The sequence below is a fragment of the Suricata suricatta genome, chromosome 8, assembly GCF_006229205.1.
Source record: "Suricata suricatta isolate VVHF042 chromosome 8, meerkat_22Aug2017_6uvM2_HiC, whole genome shotgun sequence".
In the NCBI taxonomy this organism is placed as follows: Eukaryota; Metazoa; Chordata; class Mammalia; order Carnivora; family Herpestidae; genus Suricata; species Suricata suricatta.
In genome coordinates this window covers 135,562,792-135,580,380 of record NC_043707.1, presented here as the reverse complement: position 1 = coordinate 135,580,380, position 17,589 = coordinate 135,562,792, and the positions used below count along the sequence as shown (strand labels likewise).

Sequence of the window (17,589 nt, the reverse complement as noted above, 5' to 3'; positions counted from 1 at the left end):
ACCACTCTGTAACCATCTCACTTCCTGCGCCTCCCCTTCCGGCAGGTGCTGCCTGAGTGAGCGGCCCCTGGGCGCCAGGCCTGGTCCAGGCAGCGGGATTCCGGGGGAAGCCGAAGTGGCCAAACTCAGGCCCTCGAGAGGCTGAGGCTCCAGCGCAAGCCAACAGCTCAGAGGAGCAGGGACCCCCACCCCCACCCCACCCCCGCCTTCTTCCGCCTGCTCACAGGAAAGAAGCGCGTCTTGTGAAAAGTGATAATATGTGTTTTATTGGGCCGTGTCACTCACTGTCCTCCAGCCAGAGAATTCAGGATTCACAAGCTGACTCCGTTAAAATCTCCACGGGGACCTGCTCCCCAGCTTCTTAGACATCACACCGTCCAGGTATTTCCGCAGACGGATCAGGCGGGAGGAAGAGCTTCTCTGAGGGCAGGCCTCGGGTCCCCAGAAGACCCCAGGATCCTGGCGGGAGGGGATTCCTTCCATCTCTGCACCACACTAATGATTGTCGTCATTAGTGTTATGAGGAGCCCAGTGCGGGTGACTCGGGGTTGGTGGGGTCATCTGGAGGGAGACGGCACAGAAGCCCTCCACACAGTCCCCGTGCGTCTGTGTCCCACCCCACGTGGGGCCTCGGCCCCTGTTCCCAGACGGCTACTGGCCAGGACGAAGCCCAGGAGGGCAGCCCGCGCAAACCCGCTCAGCAGGCTCCTACTCTGCAGTTACGGCCCCAGAGCAGCGGGCGGGAGGTCCCTCAGCTCCTCTTTTTCCGGTTGCACATCCGACACCTTGTTCATCTTGGTGAAAATCTGATTGATCTCCATGAAGGTCTTGCCCTTGGTCTCGGGGACCACCAGGAAGGTATAGATGGTTGTGAGAAGACAGATCGCGCCGAAGATGATGAAGCTGTAAGCTCCGAGGCCTGCCTGTAGGAAGGGGAAGTGGGGTTTGCTTTCTCGAAAACCTTCTCCCTTTACTGCATGAGGACTCTGCGTGTGGGGCGGGGGGCGGCGGCTCACACTCACTTGAATGAACGGGAAGACCAAGCCCACGGTGAAGTTGGAGAGCCAGTGCACGATGCCCCCCACCATGAAAGCGGCTGGCCGGGGGGATTGCAGGAAGATCTCAGTGATGAGCACCGCAGGGATGGGACCTTGGGGGGCAGAGAGGGAAGGAGGAGGAGCTGTCTTCTCTGGAAGCAGGGCAAGCCCGCGAGGGTCCTGAAAGCCCGCTGTGTGCGGGGCGCCCGAGGCATCGGCCCAGGGAGCAGGGTGCCTCCGGGACTCCTGGGCTTGCTAAGAAGCAGCAGGAGAAAGCGGAAAGCAAGAATAGGGCGCCACAGGGGCCGGGGGACAGCCGCTGAGACCCCTAGAAGGGGCCCGGGACCACCTGCAAGGCTGTCTACGCCAGTCACACGGGGCGGCCTGCTTCAAGCCACTCGGTGGAGGCCACTTTACTGTGGTCATGCTGGTCACCCTCTATCCAAACTCCCATGTGACAGGAAGGCAGGGGGAAAGGCCACTTGGGGGCTGCATGAGGCTGGAAGTTTCTAGTGCTGACGGTGCAGGAGAGGAAGAAGGAAGCCAGAGAGAGCGGCTCTGGGGAACATACTGGGCCCGAGGGCGTGTCCCACGACGTAGATGATGACGCAGGCGATGCTGACGTAGGGCATCCAGGGTATTGTGTCCTGTGGGCACAGCACGGGGGCTGGATCAGACACCCCGGGATCGGGCAACGGGGTCCCCAGCGAGGGGGGCAGCCAGGGAGGGCGGCACCTGGCTCTCCCACTGGCCGTGCCACCGGGAGGCCTCTGGGAAATCGGCCGGAAGTGGGAGGTGGGCTCAGGCGGGGCTCCCGGGGCCGCAGATGGTCCCCGGGCGTCTGGTTCATCCTAGTTGCTAAAAGGTCACGTTGGGCTCTTTTCCTTACAGTGCATGTGAGGGCTCAGGGGTCGTGGGCGCTCCTGCCGCCCCCCAGGCCCAGCCCCTCACCTGCAGGGCCAGAGCGGCTGTCAGCACACAGCAGGCGGCGAAGCAGACGGAGAAGCCCAGGAGGATGAGGACCCTGCGGCCCAGGAGCTCCACCACGAACACCTGCAGGGGAGGGCGCGGAGGGCAAACGGGAGGCTCAGCAGCCCCAGCAGACGGGAGGCCGCACCCCTGCCAGAGCCACTTTCACAGGAAGTCCCCCTGCCCCACGTGCCCCTTCGGAAGGGGCAGCTGCCCATGTGTGCGTCCCCAGCAGGCCACCGTCCTGCCCAGTCCCGGGGATCCATTTGCTCCTGACACAGGTAGTAACCACTATGGAAGAGACTGGGCAGGAGCCACTTCACACAGTGGAAGCTTCCAGAGTGGAGGGCAGGGGGTCCCCATCTTGGGGGCGGGCACCGGCTGCCCCCGCAAGACAAGAGGCTGGAGACAGGAGACCAAGAGGCGTGTCCCCACCTCAGATCTGGCTCTTTCCGCAGCTAGGACCCCACCCCCACCCCCACCCTCTTAAGATGCCCCCCCCTTGGTGGCAGGGGTGGGGGGGGGACTCACGGCACAGACGGTCATCAGCACGTTGATGGCGCCGGTGCCCACGGTCACGTACTGGACGTCGTTGGCCTTCACCCCCGCTTGCAGGTAGATCTGGTCTGCGTAGTAGTAGATCTGGAAGACACCCAGGAGGCTGGTGGGGTGCTTAGGGCCCCCCGCGACGAAGACACCGCCCCCCAGCCCCCAGCCCCTTACCGCGTTCACTCCCGACAGCTGCTGGCCACCCATGAGGACGATGACGGACAGCACCTGCCAGCGCAGGGACCGCAGGCGGAACAGCCGCAGCACAGAGATGAAGCCCGCGGCCCGCTCAGCCTGGTCCTCCCGCCGGATCTCCTCCATCTCGGCGCCCACGTCCTCCCAGCCCCGCAGCCTCTTCAGCGCTAAGGGCGGGGGCGGGGGGTCGGCTCAGGGGGCCTCGACTTCCCGGACCGAAGTCGCTCTGCCTCCGGCCCCGCCCTCCGCACGGAAGAGCCTTACCGTTCTTGGCAGCCACCTCGTCCTTCTTCTGGATCAGCAGGTACCGCGGGCTCTCGGGGAAGAAGGGCAGCAGCAGGAGCTGCAGAGCCGCGGGGACCCCGGTCAGCCCGAGCAGGACCGGCCAGCCTGCAAGGAGGCCCGGGCCCGGGTGAGAGCGGCCGGCCACTGTCCCCTGACTGGGCACAGAGCTGGTGACACCGCACACCCTCCCGTGCTCTGACAACGCCCCGAATATGCCGGGGCCACCAGGACGCCTGATCCGGCAGGGTCGGAGCAGCACTAATTGCAGACACGGAGACCGCACACAGTGCCAGCGTCCACGCGGGAGGAGGGCCACGGAAGCCACGGTGTATTTGTACAATAGAATTCTGTACCGCGCCGTTCGAAGCGCGGCCGGAACCCGTCTCGGAAACTCAGGGTCCATCGGGCGCAGCGATCTACGCAATGTGCTCCAATCGGGTGAACTCCAGAAATGGAAAATTGACGCTATCTTTGCAAAAGGTAGTTAAAAAAAAAACACCAAAAAGCCACGGAGGGCGGTGCAAGAAAGAACGAGATGATGGTAAATGTCGCACAGCGGCCCCCTTCGGGGTTTGGGAAGGCGGTGGCTGAGGCACACGCAGCAGGCTTCCCCCTCCCCCTGGGGACTCTTAACCGAGGGTTACACAGCCGTGGATTCAAACTCCAGGCGATGGCCCCGCCACGCCCAGGGGGCCTCACTACCGACATGGGAGAGGCATAAACGAAGAAAACGCTCATGTGTAGACATCATCTTCAGGTCTTGTTTCAGCCTCTGACTCTTTCCCTTAAGAACAGGAGCAGCACGCCTGAGTTCAACTTCCGCCCCGCCCACTGCCCCGCCCACCGCCCCCCGCCGGATGGATCCTCTTTTTCCTGATCTCCTCCCCTCCCTTGACTCCCTGGCCAATCCTGGCCCTGTTTCAGTTGCGCTGCACAACCTCCAAAAGGTATGGGCTTCCTTCCAGTTTGGCCACAGCTGTCTGGCCCTGGCCCCCACCCCCACCCCCTAACCGAGAGTCTTCTTGGAGACCCCCCAACTGCCAAATCCAGGCACACTGTTTCCATCTGCTTTTTAAGAAGACTGGGCACTTCTCAACCTCTGCATTACGACTGCCTGCCCGCCCCTTGTGCCAATGTTCTCTTCTCGGCTTCCTTCCCTCCTCGTTCTCTGAGCACCTGTAGTCTGTGCTGGAGGCTGAGCAGGAGAATAAGGCCAAGCCCCACCCCCCGTGCTCTGGAGGAAGGACACCAGCAAAATGGTCTCCACAAAGGATGGAGGGACAGTCTATACATTTGCGGTTCCCTGGGCGTGGCAGGGAGCTTCTGCAGGTCTGCCCTGTCTGCCCACCTCTGGAAGGCTGGTCCTGCTCCCCCAGTCCAGGCCTGCTCTGAGGCCCCCTCGCTGGGCACGCCAGAGGGCACGTCACCGACACCGGGGCTCTGTGACTGCCCTGGGTCCCGCGGGTGTATAGGTACCATCGCTGGGAGACAGGAACTTAGCCCCTGCCCTGGTCCCTGCTCCTTGTGAGGGTTATTGGAAGGGAGACAGTGGTCATTTAACGTGGAGCCAGGCCCAGGCAACCCGGATTTGTGTCCCAAAGAGACCTCGGACATGTTATCCAGCCTCTCTATGCCCCAGTTCTGCATCTGGAAAATGGGTATTATAATAATAATACCTGCTCTATAGGGCTCTTTGGAGGACTAAATGGACTTCATCTAAAGACCTGGTGCCTGGCCCACAGTAAACGCTTTCTATGTTTGGGCTGGTGTCACTGTTAACGGTGATTTCCCTTTCTGAGGTTCGCGATGCCCAAGACCAGAATGGGGGAGGCCATGCAAAAGTGATGACAGTTATGAGTCACCGTGCGCTTCTTGTGTGCTGCACCTGGGCTCCTGAGGAGGGCGGGGAGGCTCCAGAGTCAGGGTCTGGAATTGGTACTGGCGCTGAGACTCACCACCTCACCCCTAGGGGGCTCCCCCTTTCCTGGTCTACAGAATAGGAAAGTCACAGAGCCCCCCCCCCCCCGCCCCCCACCAGGCTGCAGCATTGCTGGGAGGCGTGAATGAGGCTGTGGCCGGAGGCTTCAAACACAGTGGCGGCCATCACCACCATGACCCGGGCCCCTGTGTGGACAGCCACCAAGCAAGCCAGGAGAGGCTCAGACAATGGCCCCTCCAGCTCACTCTAAACACCCTCATCTGTGTCCTGTGAGGGACTGAAAAATATTGGCCACATGGGTCCCGCCACCTCATTCAGGGCTCGTCCTGTGCAAATACCACACCAGCACTGTGGGGCCAGAGCAAGCACTGCCAGCCGGCTGGAGAGGAAAGAGCACCACGCAGAAATGTCCAGTGGAGCAGAAAGAGGGCTGGAGTCCAGAGGCGTCTTGAGCTCACCTTCTTCGTTGGCGAGGAGGTTCCGAAGGCCGAAGAGCTGAGCCACAAGGATTCCGATGGTGATGAAGAGCTGAGGCACCACCCCGAGGGCCCCCCTCAGGTTTTTAGGGGCCAGCTCTCCCAGGTACATGGGGACGACATTGGAAGACAGACCTGGCAGGATCAAAGTAAAAACACCATCAGGAAACATTAGTCTGACAGAGACAAGCTCTGTCTTCAAACTCATTCATTTCTTTTTTTAATGTTTATTTTTGAATGCGAGCAGGGGAGGGGCAGAGAGAGGGAGACAGAGAATCCAAAGCAGCCTCCAGACTCTGAACTGTCAGTGCAGAGCCCAAGACAGGGCTTGAACCCAGGAACTGTGAGATCATGACCTGAGCTGAAGTCAGCTGCTTAACCAATGGAGCCACCCAGACGCCCCTCAAACATATTCATTCTTTTCCAGCAATCACATGAGTTGGGCTGAAACTCACTCAAAATGGCAAGAGTAAGCCAAAACCTATTTAAATGCTTAGTCCTTTAAACTATAAGGAAAGAGAAAATAGTCTGACAAAGGAAGTTCACGGACAAGCACCCTTGCTTTTCAAACTCATGTCACTGGGGACAGGGGACACAGGTGGCCTGACCTCTGGTCTTCCCTCTTTTTTTTTTTAAAGTTTGTTTATTTTTGAAAGAGAAAGTGAGCATGAGCAGGGAAGGTACAGAGAGAGAGGGAGGCACAGAATCAGAAGCAGGCTCCAGGCTCTGAGCTGTCAGCACAGAGCCTGACTTGGGGCTCAAACTCATGAACCATGAGATCATAACCTGAGCCAAAGTCAGGAGTTGGATGCTTAACCTCCTGACCCAGCCAAGCACTCCAGAATTGTCTATTTTTCATTAGCTGAGCAGGGGGAGCGGGAGGCGGGAGCAGGGCCAGGCCAAGGCGGCAGAGACCTGTCTGGGGGTTCGGGAAAGCATAAGGGGGATGCTCGTCATGGGGCCCACCATTCTCTCCTTGACATGACCTCTTCTCTCTTCAGGGAAGCTGATTCCCTCTTTTTTCCCAGCCTGAAATTCCTTGCCATTTCCCCTACCCCCAGGCCCCTCGTCTCCCCCACCGTCCTGTAGGGCCAGCTGAGGGTTTGCTGACATCCAGCCAAATCATCTGTTCACCCCAACCCCGTGTTTGGAAGCAGAAAACGAGAGCTGCTTGCCAATGCCAGGGCTGGGCGGAGGGTTGCTGGCAAGCCTCCTTGGATGCATCTCTTTGGGGGTGTCCACCCTGGGTGCCCACCCTCAAGGTGCACGGCCCCAAGAGTGGGTGTCCCGCTCGCCCCCGCCAGCCCTGGGAAATACAGTCTACAAAAGCGCTCGGAAGGCCACGGGCATGGCTTTACCCACATCTCTTTGGTCGGAAGGAATTATGGGGGAGTTTTCTAGGGCCACCAAAGTGCGGCTCGGGGGGGATAGCTTTGGAGGGTTTGCAAAGCACCTCTGGTTTATGAGGCCAGAGACCTCAGGTGAGTGAGTCGCTACCTGCTTCAGCAGGTGGGCCCTGGAGAATTAGGCAAAAAAAAAAAAAAAAAAAACGAACCCAAAAATCCCTTTGCAAACTTCACATTCCCTATAAAAGCTGACAGGTTGCAGGGCGTCTGGGTGGCTCAGTCTGTTAAGCGTCTGACTTTGGCTCAGGTCATGATCTCACGGTTCGTGGGTTCGAGCCCCATGTCAGGCTCTGTGCTGACAGCTCTGTGTCTCCCTCTCTTTCTGCCCCTGCCCCACTTGTTCTCTATCTCTGTCTCTCAAAATAAAATAAAGACATAAAAAAGTGTTTTTAAAGCTGACAGGTTGCTATCATGAGACAGGGATTCGTACATTAGATTGTTCCTCATGCTTTTTTGACCACGACCCACAGTAAAAATATAGAAACACGTTTAACATTGCGAATGGTTCTCACCCGTGTGTACAGATGCATCCCCCAAACTCGTTTCAGAAGACCATCCTTACCTCTCCTCCACACGACACAGTCTGTACTCTGCCTAGAAAAGGAAAATACCGGGGCGCCTGGGTGGCTCACTCCATCAAGCACCTGACTCACCATTTCGGTTCAGGTCATGATCTCATGGTTTGTGGGTTCGAGCCCCACCTCAGACTCTGGGCTCCTGCCCCTCCCCCTCCTCAAAATAAACACATAAACTTAAAAAACGAAAAAGAAAAGGCTGCTCCCTCACTGGTCCTGCCCACAGTTTAGAAAACACAGAGACGAAGGAAGGGACCGGAAGTGCCCTTGTGAACAGAATTGTGTTTCTTTTGCGGAACAGCTCTCTTTGCAGAAGCTTCACAGGGAAGCTTGGCATCTGCATCTATCCCAGGGCAGAGGAATAGCTTGCGTGTATGTGCTTTGGAGGTTCCAGAACAATCCAGACCCGGCACCCGCCCCTCCCCCTCCTCCTCCTCAGTCATCCTAAATCACAGCGTGGGAGCATTGTTTACCTGCACAAATTCCCACCAAAAGTCTGGACAAAATGATCATCTCAAAAGACCTGGCCACCTTGCTGCACCCCATCAAGATGGCGGGCACTATGGAGAAGATGTTGTTGAAGAGCAAGGTTCCTTTCCTGCAGAGGACGAAATCTCAGTTAGTTTGGGTTAAGGGTTCAGTTGTTCTTTTAAGAGATGTTGGCCGAGGGTCTGCCCCCTGACAGCAGTGGCTTTGCTCCTGCCTCACTCTGTGACCTAAGACTAACGAGGGTCAAGTGCACGGCCTGGCGTGGGAGCCTTCTCTGTGGGAGCCAATGAAAGTGACTGCGTCGGAGCGCATCCGCGGTGGGGAGCAGAGGAACAGGGCCGCAGACTACAATACACTTACAGGTTCTGGAAATCTTCACCTCAGCGTGAGTTTAGTGGAACCTTGCGGCCCAGATCAGGTAATGACATTAGAAGGCATGCATAGGCCAGCCCCATTTAAAAAAAATTTTTTTTAATGCTTATTTATTTTTGAGAGAGAGAGAGAGACAGAGTGCAAGTCAGGGAAGGGCAGAGAGAGAGGGACACAGAATCGGAAGCAGGTTCCAGGCTCTGAGCTGTCCGCACAGAGCCCGACGCGGGGGCCCAAACTCACAAACCTCGAGGTCATGACCTGAGCCCAGCGGGACTCTCAACCGACTGAGCCACCCAGGCGCCCCCAAAGCTTGTCACCTTCTAAAGCAGAGAGCTGGACGTGACCCTGCTCCCTCCGTGGACCAACAGGGTAAGTCCTTCCCTCCAAGGAGACTTGTCCCTCAGATCTGTGACCTCATTTGACGTCCTGGTCCCTGGGGCCCTCTGGGAGAATGGTTGGGTTCAAAACCAACCTTCTAGGAAGACCTTAGGATCGTAAATCCCAAACCAGACATTGTATGTTGTTTTCAGACTCTTTTTGAAAATCACTGGAGAAGGCACTGGGTTCTGGCCTTGATTCTCGGGCTAATGAGATCCGTGGCCGAGAAGAGATCGTGCCCAGTGTCCGTGTGTCTGCCCAGGGCAGGGAGCGCGCTTCCACACTGTTCGTAACAAGGCCTCTCTCTCGTGCCCGTGGCGTTTACACGAGGGGGTGTGATGTCTTAAGGATCTTTTTTGGAATCAAATACGGCGACTAGACCCTCTAATTTAGTTTCTGTAACTAGGGGCAAAGATATGAGCCCTGCCCTTGGCATTCGCAGCATTCCCGGAGAGAGGTGCCCTGGGTCTCCGGGATTTCACAGTCGAGTGCCTGACGTTAATCTCAGCCATTTCAGAGTTTTACAGACATTTAATTTGGGCTAAATTTTGCCTATTACTTCATCCCAGGGTGAAAGAACAGAGCGGTGAGTTTGTATTAGTTTGAGAGACACAGCTCAAGAATACTATGCTGTGATCTACATTGGGATTGACATCTTGGCCATGTTATCTGGTGTTTGAGTGTTTTAAAGGCAAAAAAAAAAAGTGGGGGGGTGGGTGCCTGGGTGGATCAGGCAGTAAGTGTCCGACTTGGTTTTGGCTTAGGTCATAATCTCATGATTCATGAGTTTGAGCCCGGCATCAGGCTCTGCACTGACAGTGTGGAGCCTGCTTGGGATTCCCTCTTTCTCCTTCTCTCTCTCTCTCTGCCCTCCTCCACTCCCACTCACGTGCACCCTCTTTCAAAATAAATAGATAAACTTTAAAAAGAAATCTTAAAAAAATAAAGGCAAAAAAAAAAGAAAAGAGGCCAGAACTTGATTTTCGGTTTCAGTAAGGAAAAAACCCACAGGGCAAGAGAAGGGGTGGGGGAGGAGGGGGTCCTGACCTCCGGAGCATATTCTGCTCTCTGTCTGCTCCAGATCCTGAAACCCGACACCCCCACTGCTCACTCTGAGGCCCTGCTGCGCCCCCAGGTCAACATCTGGTCTTTTTTTTTTTTAACATTTATTTATTTTTAAGAGACAGAGAGAGATCTAGAGCAGGGGAGGGGCAGAGAGAGAGGGACACACAGAATCTGAAGCAGGCTCCAGGCTCTGAGCTGTCATCACAGAGCCTGACACGGGGCTCGAACCCATAAACTGTGAGATCATGACCTGAGCTGAAGCCGGACGCTTAACTGACTGAGCCCCCCAGGCGCCCCAACATCTGGTCTTAAGACCATTTAGGACATCAGAAATCATCCCGGTGGTTATTACCCAGTTTCACAAACAGACGACCTCAGCTTTAGGCCTGGGTTTTGAACGGATGGGGCCTGGGAGCCACGGGAGTTGGAAATCCACCTTCTCTTACCTGCCCAATTTATTCACCAGGGGGCCGACCATGAGGGACCCGATGAAGCCTCCGAAGGGGAACATGGATACGGAGACGGACCACAGCAAGGTTAAGGCAGACTCGCTCATGTAGTCGCTGGTTCGCTCATAGTGGGTCTTGTTATAAAACGCCTCCATGAACTGCAGGACAGAGCAGAGCAGAACGCTTTGCAGACAGGCCCCTAAGCTGGCAGGCTGCCCCGTGGATGCCGGGGGCACACATGCCCGCACTCGTCAGGGGAAGAAAGAGCCCCCAGCCCCACCCCCGGGCCAGCCAGGCCTGGCTCCCCCGGGAAGCTGAGGCCGGGCACCGCGGGCATCCCCGTGGCCCTGGGCCATGCGTCGTCTCATAGGTGTTCCTGCTCCCTGTCACCTGAAGACCCACTGTGCGCGCCAGTGTGCGCTCACCACCACCTTGGTGGCCGTGCCCAGCCACAGGCTGCTCCAGACCCCCTCCCCGTTGACAGGCAGTGGGGGCGCATCCCACGCACCCCAGAGACCTACCTCGGAAGGGGAGTTAATGACGGCCACGTTGTACCCATACTGGAAGGATGACCCAAACGCAGCTACGAACGTTGCCAGGGCAAGCACAAGCGTCAGCCTCTGCAGGAGGACAGGTCCTGGCTTAGGTCACAGGAAGCAGCTGCGGTTCAAGGGGCCCCTAAGTTACCCCAAAGTCTTCTAGAAGGACTTCAGAGAGTTTGAAGATCCTTAGTGTTTCCAGTGCTCCCTATGCCTACCCTCTGGCACCTCACCTGGTAGGAAAGCATCTGACGCTGGCTCAGGTCGTGAGTTCCAGCCCTGAGTCCAGCTCTGTGCTGACAGCTCAGAACCTGCTTGGGAGTCTAGCTCTCTCGGCCCCTCCCCTGCTCTTGCTTTCTCTCTCTCTCTCAAAATAAATAAACTTAAAAAAAAAAGATTCCCTCAACCTCAACACTTAGGCCAGATAATTCTTTGCCCTGGGGGCTGTCCTTTATGCTTCGCAGGGCCCTCCCTCCTCATCCTGAGATCTCCAGACATTGGTAAACGTCCCACTGATTGGCGGGGCGGGGGAGGACGGCCCCTGAGAGCCACTAGGTCAGAAAGACATGGAAGGATCATCTTCTCCTAACTGGTTCTGGAACAATCCTGGCATGTCTGCTGACCGTAGCAAATGTACTCAGTGCCGCCTTAAACACAAAGTCCCCTAAAAACCGGAGAGGAGAGAATGGGGAAAGTTTTTTTTTAGTTTTATTTATTTTTAAGAAAGAGACAGGGAGAGAGAAAGGGACAAGCCAGGGAGGGGCGGAGAGAGGAAGACAGAATCCGAAGCAGGCTCCAGGCTCCAGGCCATCAGCACAGAGTGCAACACGGGGCTTGAACTGACGGACCTGGAGAGCATGACCTGAGCTGAAGTCGGGTGTTTAACCAGCTGAGCTCCCCAGGTGCCGCAGAATGGGAAAATTTTAATTCTTTATTTAGGGTCACTGATTAACTTCCTTTAGCCTCTGGACTTTTGCTGTAACAGACAAAAGGCAGTAGGAGAAAACTTCTACTTTTTTTTTTACGCTTATTTATTCATTGTGAGAGAGAAAAAGAGAATCCCAAGCAGGCTCTACACTGTCAGCAAGAGACCGACGTGGGGCTCCAACTCACGGACCCTGAGATCATGACCCGAGCTGAAATCAACAGTCGACCCTTAACCGACTGAGCCACCCAGGCGACCTAGGAAGATATTTAAACACAGATTTCTGGGGACTCACACGTGCATTCCGTGATACTATCCCCCTCTACACACGAGGAAACTGAACACGCTTATAAGGCAATCTTTTTGATGACAATCGGAAAGTCATTAGTAAAGTCGTGAAAAGCTGGAGAAAAATAGAAGTGAAAAAATTTTCCCTTGGAATCTGCAGACTTTATCTCGCATGTGTCCACTGTCACTTTCTAGCTTCATGGCCACAATCTTCAGTTTCCTTATCTTGAGAAAGGTCGTAACACTCCCTTGGAGCTGTTGCAAGGTGCAATTACAAAAGAGATTAGCCACGGAGGTGAATTCATTGACTGGGGCCTGGATGAGGCTCTTGGAAGCGGTCACTGAAGCACCTTCATCCTCCTATTCCCATGGAGGCCCCGCCCAGGAGACACCTGCCTCCCCCCGACCAGCAAGCCGAGGCTTCAGGTCTTCCTCTGGGCGCCACCCCCCCCAACCTAAAGAGGGTACCAGCTCTGCAGAGGGGTAAGTGAGGCGCAGGGCAGGCAGAGAGCCGGCGGTCATTCCTGCCTTGTTGAGGTGCTCCGGGGAGCACGAGCTGGCCAAGCCTCTGCAGGAGCAAGACCTGCAAGGAGCCCCCAGTAAGGGAAACCTCCTCCTCCTCCTCCTCTTCCCTCCACCAAACAAACCGACAAATGATTAATTCAGGGACGCCCGAGTGGCTCAGTCTGTTGAGCATCTGACTCTTGATTTTGGCTCAGGCCAGGATCTCAGGGTTCGTGGGGTTGAGGTCTGACAGTGCGGAGACTGTTTGGGATTCTCTCTCTCTCTGCCCCTCCCCTGCTCACTCTCTGTTTCTAACAAACATTTTAAAAGATGGTTAATTCAGCAGGGAGTGTCTGGTAAGGAAGGGAAGACCTGTGGGCGCTGGTTTCCAGTCTCCCTTAGTCCCCACCATCCCCTGGGGCCGGTGTGGGGCCGCAGGGGACAAAGTAGGGGCGATGCCACCCGGAGAGAAAGCGGGCTCCAGGGCATCTGCCATGCTGTCCTGTGATTTCTAAAGGCAGGGGTGTGCCAGTAGGCACATCCATGCACACGCCCACCCGAGGTGCAGACAGAGTGCTCTGGGCACTCATTCACTCATTCCCTTCAACATGTGGAGCACCAGCTGTGAGCCTGGCATCCTTCTAAGTGCTGGGGATACAGTGGAGAAGTAAAGATCACCCCCCATGACCTGTTCTATTGCTTGATTTTGCGGGAGGGAGGGAGGCAGGAAGGGAGGAGAGAATTGGGGGAGGAAGGAAAGGAGGAAGGAGAGAAAGAAGGGGAAGGAGGGAGGAAGAAGGAAAGGAGAAAGCTGATAAACAGTTTTCCTCTTCTGATTCTCTTCCAGGTAAACAATTAACTAGAAACACAACAGGCTTCACTCATTCTGCCAAGTGCAACTCTTTCTTGACCACTTCCTACTTTGATGGGCCCTCCGGTTTGGAGTCCTTAGCACAGCTCTGCAGGGGAGCTGGCCGGTGCCCCAGAATAGGGGACCCTGCTGGGCACCAAGGACAACCAGCGGCCTTGGGCGCTTTCATGAGGTCCCATGCACATCATCAGAGGGAACTCAGGCTGCAGAGAGAGTCTGTAAGCACAGAGCGTACAATTTAACATCTAAGGTTTGTCTTCCTCCTTGAATTCAAGACACGGCCACAGTCCGTGGACTCACAAGAGTTGGGGGTTTTCCTTTGTGGAAACATCAAAGATATTCTGGGAGGTTCTGACTGTCCAGGCTGGTCCAGGTGCCTTCACCCCTTCAGCAAAGTGGCTCACAGCTGACTGTAGTCCCAGTGCCATGCTATACCATCGGGGAAGGCAGACATTTAAAAAATACATAATAGGGGCGCCTGGGTGGCTCAGCTGGTTGAGCATCTTGATTTTGGCTCAGGTCATGATCCCAGGGGGATGCATGGAATCCCACACCGGGCTCTGCGCTGAGTGTGGAACCTGCTTAAGATTCTCTCTCCTTCCACCCCTCTCCACTCTCACTCTCTCCAAAATAAAAAACTGGGGGCGCGGGGTGACTCAGTTGGTTAAGCTTCTGACTTTGGCTCAGGTCATGATCTCCTGATTCAGGAGTTTGAGCCCCGCATCAGGCTCTCTGCTGCCTGCATGGAACCTGCTTCAAATCCTCTCTCTCTCAAATATAAACATTAAAATCTCTTTAAACTATTAAAATAAATAAATAAATAAACTTTTAAAAAAAAGGACATGTTTTCAGTTTCTAAAACATGTGGCATATTTTTTCCCCTCACCTATTTTCCCCCCTCTCCAGGCCAAGAGTACTTTCTCCACAGAAAGACCTTGATGTGCATTGATCAGATTCTGGTCTTTTCTCTTTAGATAGGAGGAACCCAAAGGCCAACGCAGGGTCACACAGCCCGGCCTTCTGCAAGCTTCCCCGGGCTCCGAAATCATCCCCAGGCGCCCCTTCCCTCCCCCCACCCCCTCAGACTCACAGCAGCTGCCTTGTTCCTGGGAGTGGGGAGGAGCCTAGTATGTGTCCTGGCTTTTGTCCGAAGGGGCAGGTGTGCCCCTTGGGCAGCCAGGAAGGGGCTGCTTTCATCGCCCCTGGCCCTGGATGGGGCTTCCCTCCTGGGAGGATCCGAGGGGACAGGTCATCAGCGCCCACCTTTTGCATGTGACCGTTTTCAAGATGGATTGTTTATTTGCAGGGACCACCTTGCAGGAATCTTTTTCTGCAGCCTCATGGACGGGGGGTGGGGGTGGGGTGAGGGGGGTGTACAGTCAGGCGGGACACTACTCTTTGAATTTTTTTTAATGTTTTACTTATTTTTGAGGCAGAGAGAGACAGAGCATGAGCGAGGAGGGGCAGAGAGAGAGGGAGACACAGAATCCGAAGCAGGCTCCAGGCTCTGAGCTGTCAGCACAGAGGCCGACGCGGGGCTTGAACCCGCAAACCTCGAGATCATAATCTGAGCCGAAGTCCGAGGCCTAACGGACTGAGCCACCCAGGCGCCCGGGGACACTACTCTTTGGAGAGGCCACAGATCACACCAGGGTCTCTCCTGACTCCCATGCGCCCAAGTTCATTACCTCATAGCCCCTTTCTGATAAAATAGAGGGGCAACACCCGCGTGGTCTGACACTTTCCTAGTTGTCACGGGAGTGCAGCCAGGTCCTTGTGAAGGCGCTCAGTGCCCTTGGAAGCTCTGGTTCTCGAGGAACAAGAGCATCCTGGCTGCTGATGAGTAGAGACCAGGGGTGCTGCTGATATTCCTGCATCATGAGTCCCTGTAGCAAAGAATCGTCCAGCCCCAAATGTCATTAGTGCCCCGCTCGGAACGATGATGGAAAGTAATAACATTTATGGGGAAGTCACTATGTGCCAGGTCATTTACATGCATTACCTCATTTAATCGTTCCGGGAGCCTGTGAGGTGGTATGGTTATTATCCCCATTTTACAGATGAGAAAACTGAGGCACGGAACAGTTAAGTAACTTGCCCAAGTTCCCACGGCTAGAATAGGATGGAGCAGGAATGAAATTGCCTCTCAGACATGCTTGAACCCACGAGCTTCGGAGCATGCTCTCAACCTGCCTGTGGAAATCGTCTCCCGCCCAGGACAGATTAAATAATAACTCGCACAAATAGGTAGCTCTGCGTCCCTAAATACAAGCAAATGCTGTTGTGTTGAATGAAACACAACTCCCTTCACCTTCCAAGTGCTCATAATAAATTCTTAGTAACTTTCTGTCATCATGCATTTTCCTCAATCAAGGGAGCGGGGGAAGGGAGGCGACGTCCAGGAAAATCTGTCTCTTAAAACAAGGGAGCCTCGGGGCGCCTGGGTGGCTCAGTCGGTTAAGCCTCCGGCTTCGGCTCAGGTCAGATCTCACGTTCGTGGGTTCAAGCCCCGCATCAGGCTGTGTGCTGACAGCTAGCTCAGAGCCTGGAGCCTGTTTTGGATTCTGTGCCTCCTTCTCTCTCTGCCCCTCCCCCTCTGATGCTCTGTGTCTCTCTGTATCAAAAATAAATAAAACACTAAAAAAAATTAAAAAAAAAAAAAACAAGGGAGCCTCTCCTCTCAAAGGCTGGAAATCTGCAACAGATTTGAATTCGATTCGGGTCTTGCACGGTCTTTTCCGAGCCCACCTTCTCCGCACCCTGGCCCAGCCGTGTTACTCGCCGAAAAGCTCAATGGAAGCATTCTGAAGCCAAAATCAAAACAAATCCAAAAACATATCACAAACAGGGACGCCTGGGTGGCTCGGTCCGTTAAGCATCTGACTTTGGCTCCGGTCACGATCTCGCAGGTTCGAGCCCCACGTCCGGTTCTGTAGTGACCACTCAGAGCCGGGAACCTGCTTCAGATCCTGTGTCTCCCTCTCTCTCTCCCTCTGCCCTTCCCTGCTCCCCCTCTGTGTCTCTGTCTCAAAAAATAAATAAACATTAAAAAAAAAAACAGGTACAAGAGCTTTTGCTACTGGTTTCAGAATCCCTTCACCTCTAGCTTTGAAGGCAGTTGGGACAAATGAACTCTGTTTCTTCCATTTGGTTACAGGCTTTTCAAGGCTGTTGCATCAGAATGAACCCCAGTCTCTAAACTGGAATGCTCCAAGTCTGCGCCGCTAGTCCCTGTGCAAGCGAACTCTGAGAGGCAGTTTGCCGCCAACGGTCCTGCCCTGCACACCCAAGAACCCCCCAGCCCCCCACCCCACTCCCCCTCCAGCCATGCTGAGCAGACCGCTCTAATCCTTTCTGGGGGGGGGGCTGGGGGGGGTCCACATACCCCTTCCTTCTTGACTGGACCCTGTTGCTCCATCCTTGCTCCGAAAGTGCGGCTCGCTTCCTTGCAGCCCAAACGCCGACTGCTCTGAAAGGAGACAGAAACCTTCTGGCTGTACTTTGGCCAAGCCGAGTTCCAGCCAATAGGATTTTTACAGCCAGCCGGAGACACAATAAGCCTTTCAGGAGTCCTAGGTGTGTCTTCCGTTCCCGTCTTTCTAAATTCAACGGCTAGGGTTTAGCTCCCCTAGTGGGACCCCCCCCGCCCCGCCCCCCTGCCTCCCCAGGACTGCAGACACTGCCTTCCTGACCCTGGCGGTCTGAATGTCCTCACTTCGAGAGCCTCCGCCAGTCACGCTCGTCATGCCTGGCTGGGAGGGTTGTTTCTGTTACAAGCACGTGGAAAGCCACCGGCCCAGGTCACACACACACACACACACACACACACGCACACACACACACACCGGCTCCAGGTCACACGAGGGCAAGAGATCGGGTCTCTAGGGGCTTCTCAGGAGTGGTCCCCGCGGGGGAGCCTGCAGCAAACCTCTCCGGGAGGGACCGTCAGCTTTCGCGCAAATAACCGGGCCACACCGGCTCGCAGCTTCTTTCCCTTTGTGAGGAGCCGAGCCGTCTAAAAACGCTAAATGCGTGCACTCATCACTACTCCAGAGGCGGTAAATAGTTCCCATGCCATTATCTGCTGGGCAGGGAGAGGGAGTCACTGCGGCTGGTGCGGTCCTCCAGGCGTGACCGAGGCCATAGCCGGGCCCCGTGCTCAGCGCGTGTCCGGTGGGTATGGGGCACACCGGGACAAGGGGCCAAAATCCGGAGCAGAGCCCCACACGGCCCGCAGCCTTTCCTCTTTACAAGCGATACTTCCCGTTTTATTTGCTG

At 55.6% G+C, this 17,589-nt stretch overlaps 1 protein-coding gene across 1 annotated transcript; it reads right to left on the bottom strand.

Annotated features, from left to right (window-relative positions):
* Positions 1 to 240: 240 nt before the first annotated feature.
* LOC115300056 (solute carrier family 2, facilitated glucose transporter member 5) lies at positions 241 to 16,898 on the bottom strand. The gene is made up of 12 exons (XM_029949638.1): positions 16,697 to 16,898; positions 10,706 to 10,804; positions 10,182 to 10,342; positions 7,905 to 8,029; positions 5,433 to 5,585; positions 3,015 to 3,140; positions 2,730 to 2,917; positions 2,538 to 2,648; positions 1,989 to 2,090; positions 1,609 to 1,684; positions 1,023 to 1,150; positions 241 to 923 (listed from the first exon to the last, which is right to left on the bottom strand). Exons 1-12 carry the CDS (start codon positions 16,727 to 16,729, stop codon positions 720 to 722), a joined length of 1,506 nt encoding a protein of 501 aa, XP_029805498.1. The 5' UTR covers positions 16,730 to 16,898; the 3' UTR covers positions 241 to 719.
* Positions 16,899 to 17,589: the final 691 nt, after the last annotated feature.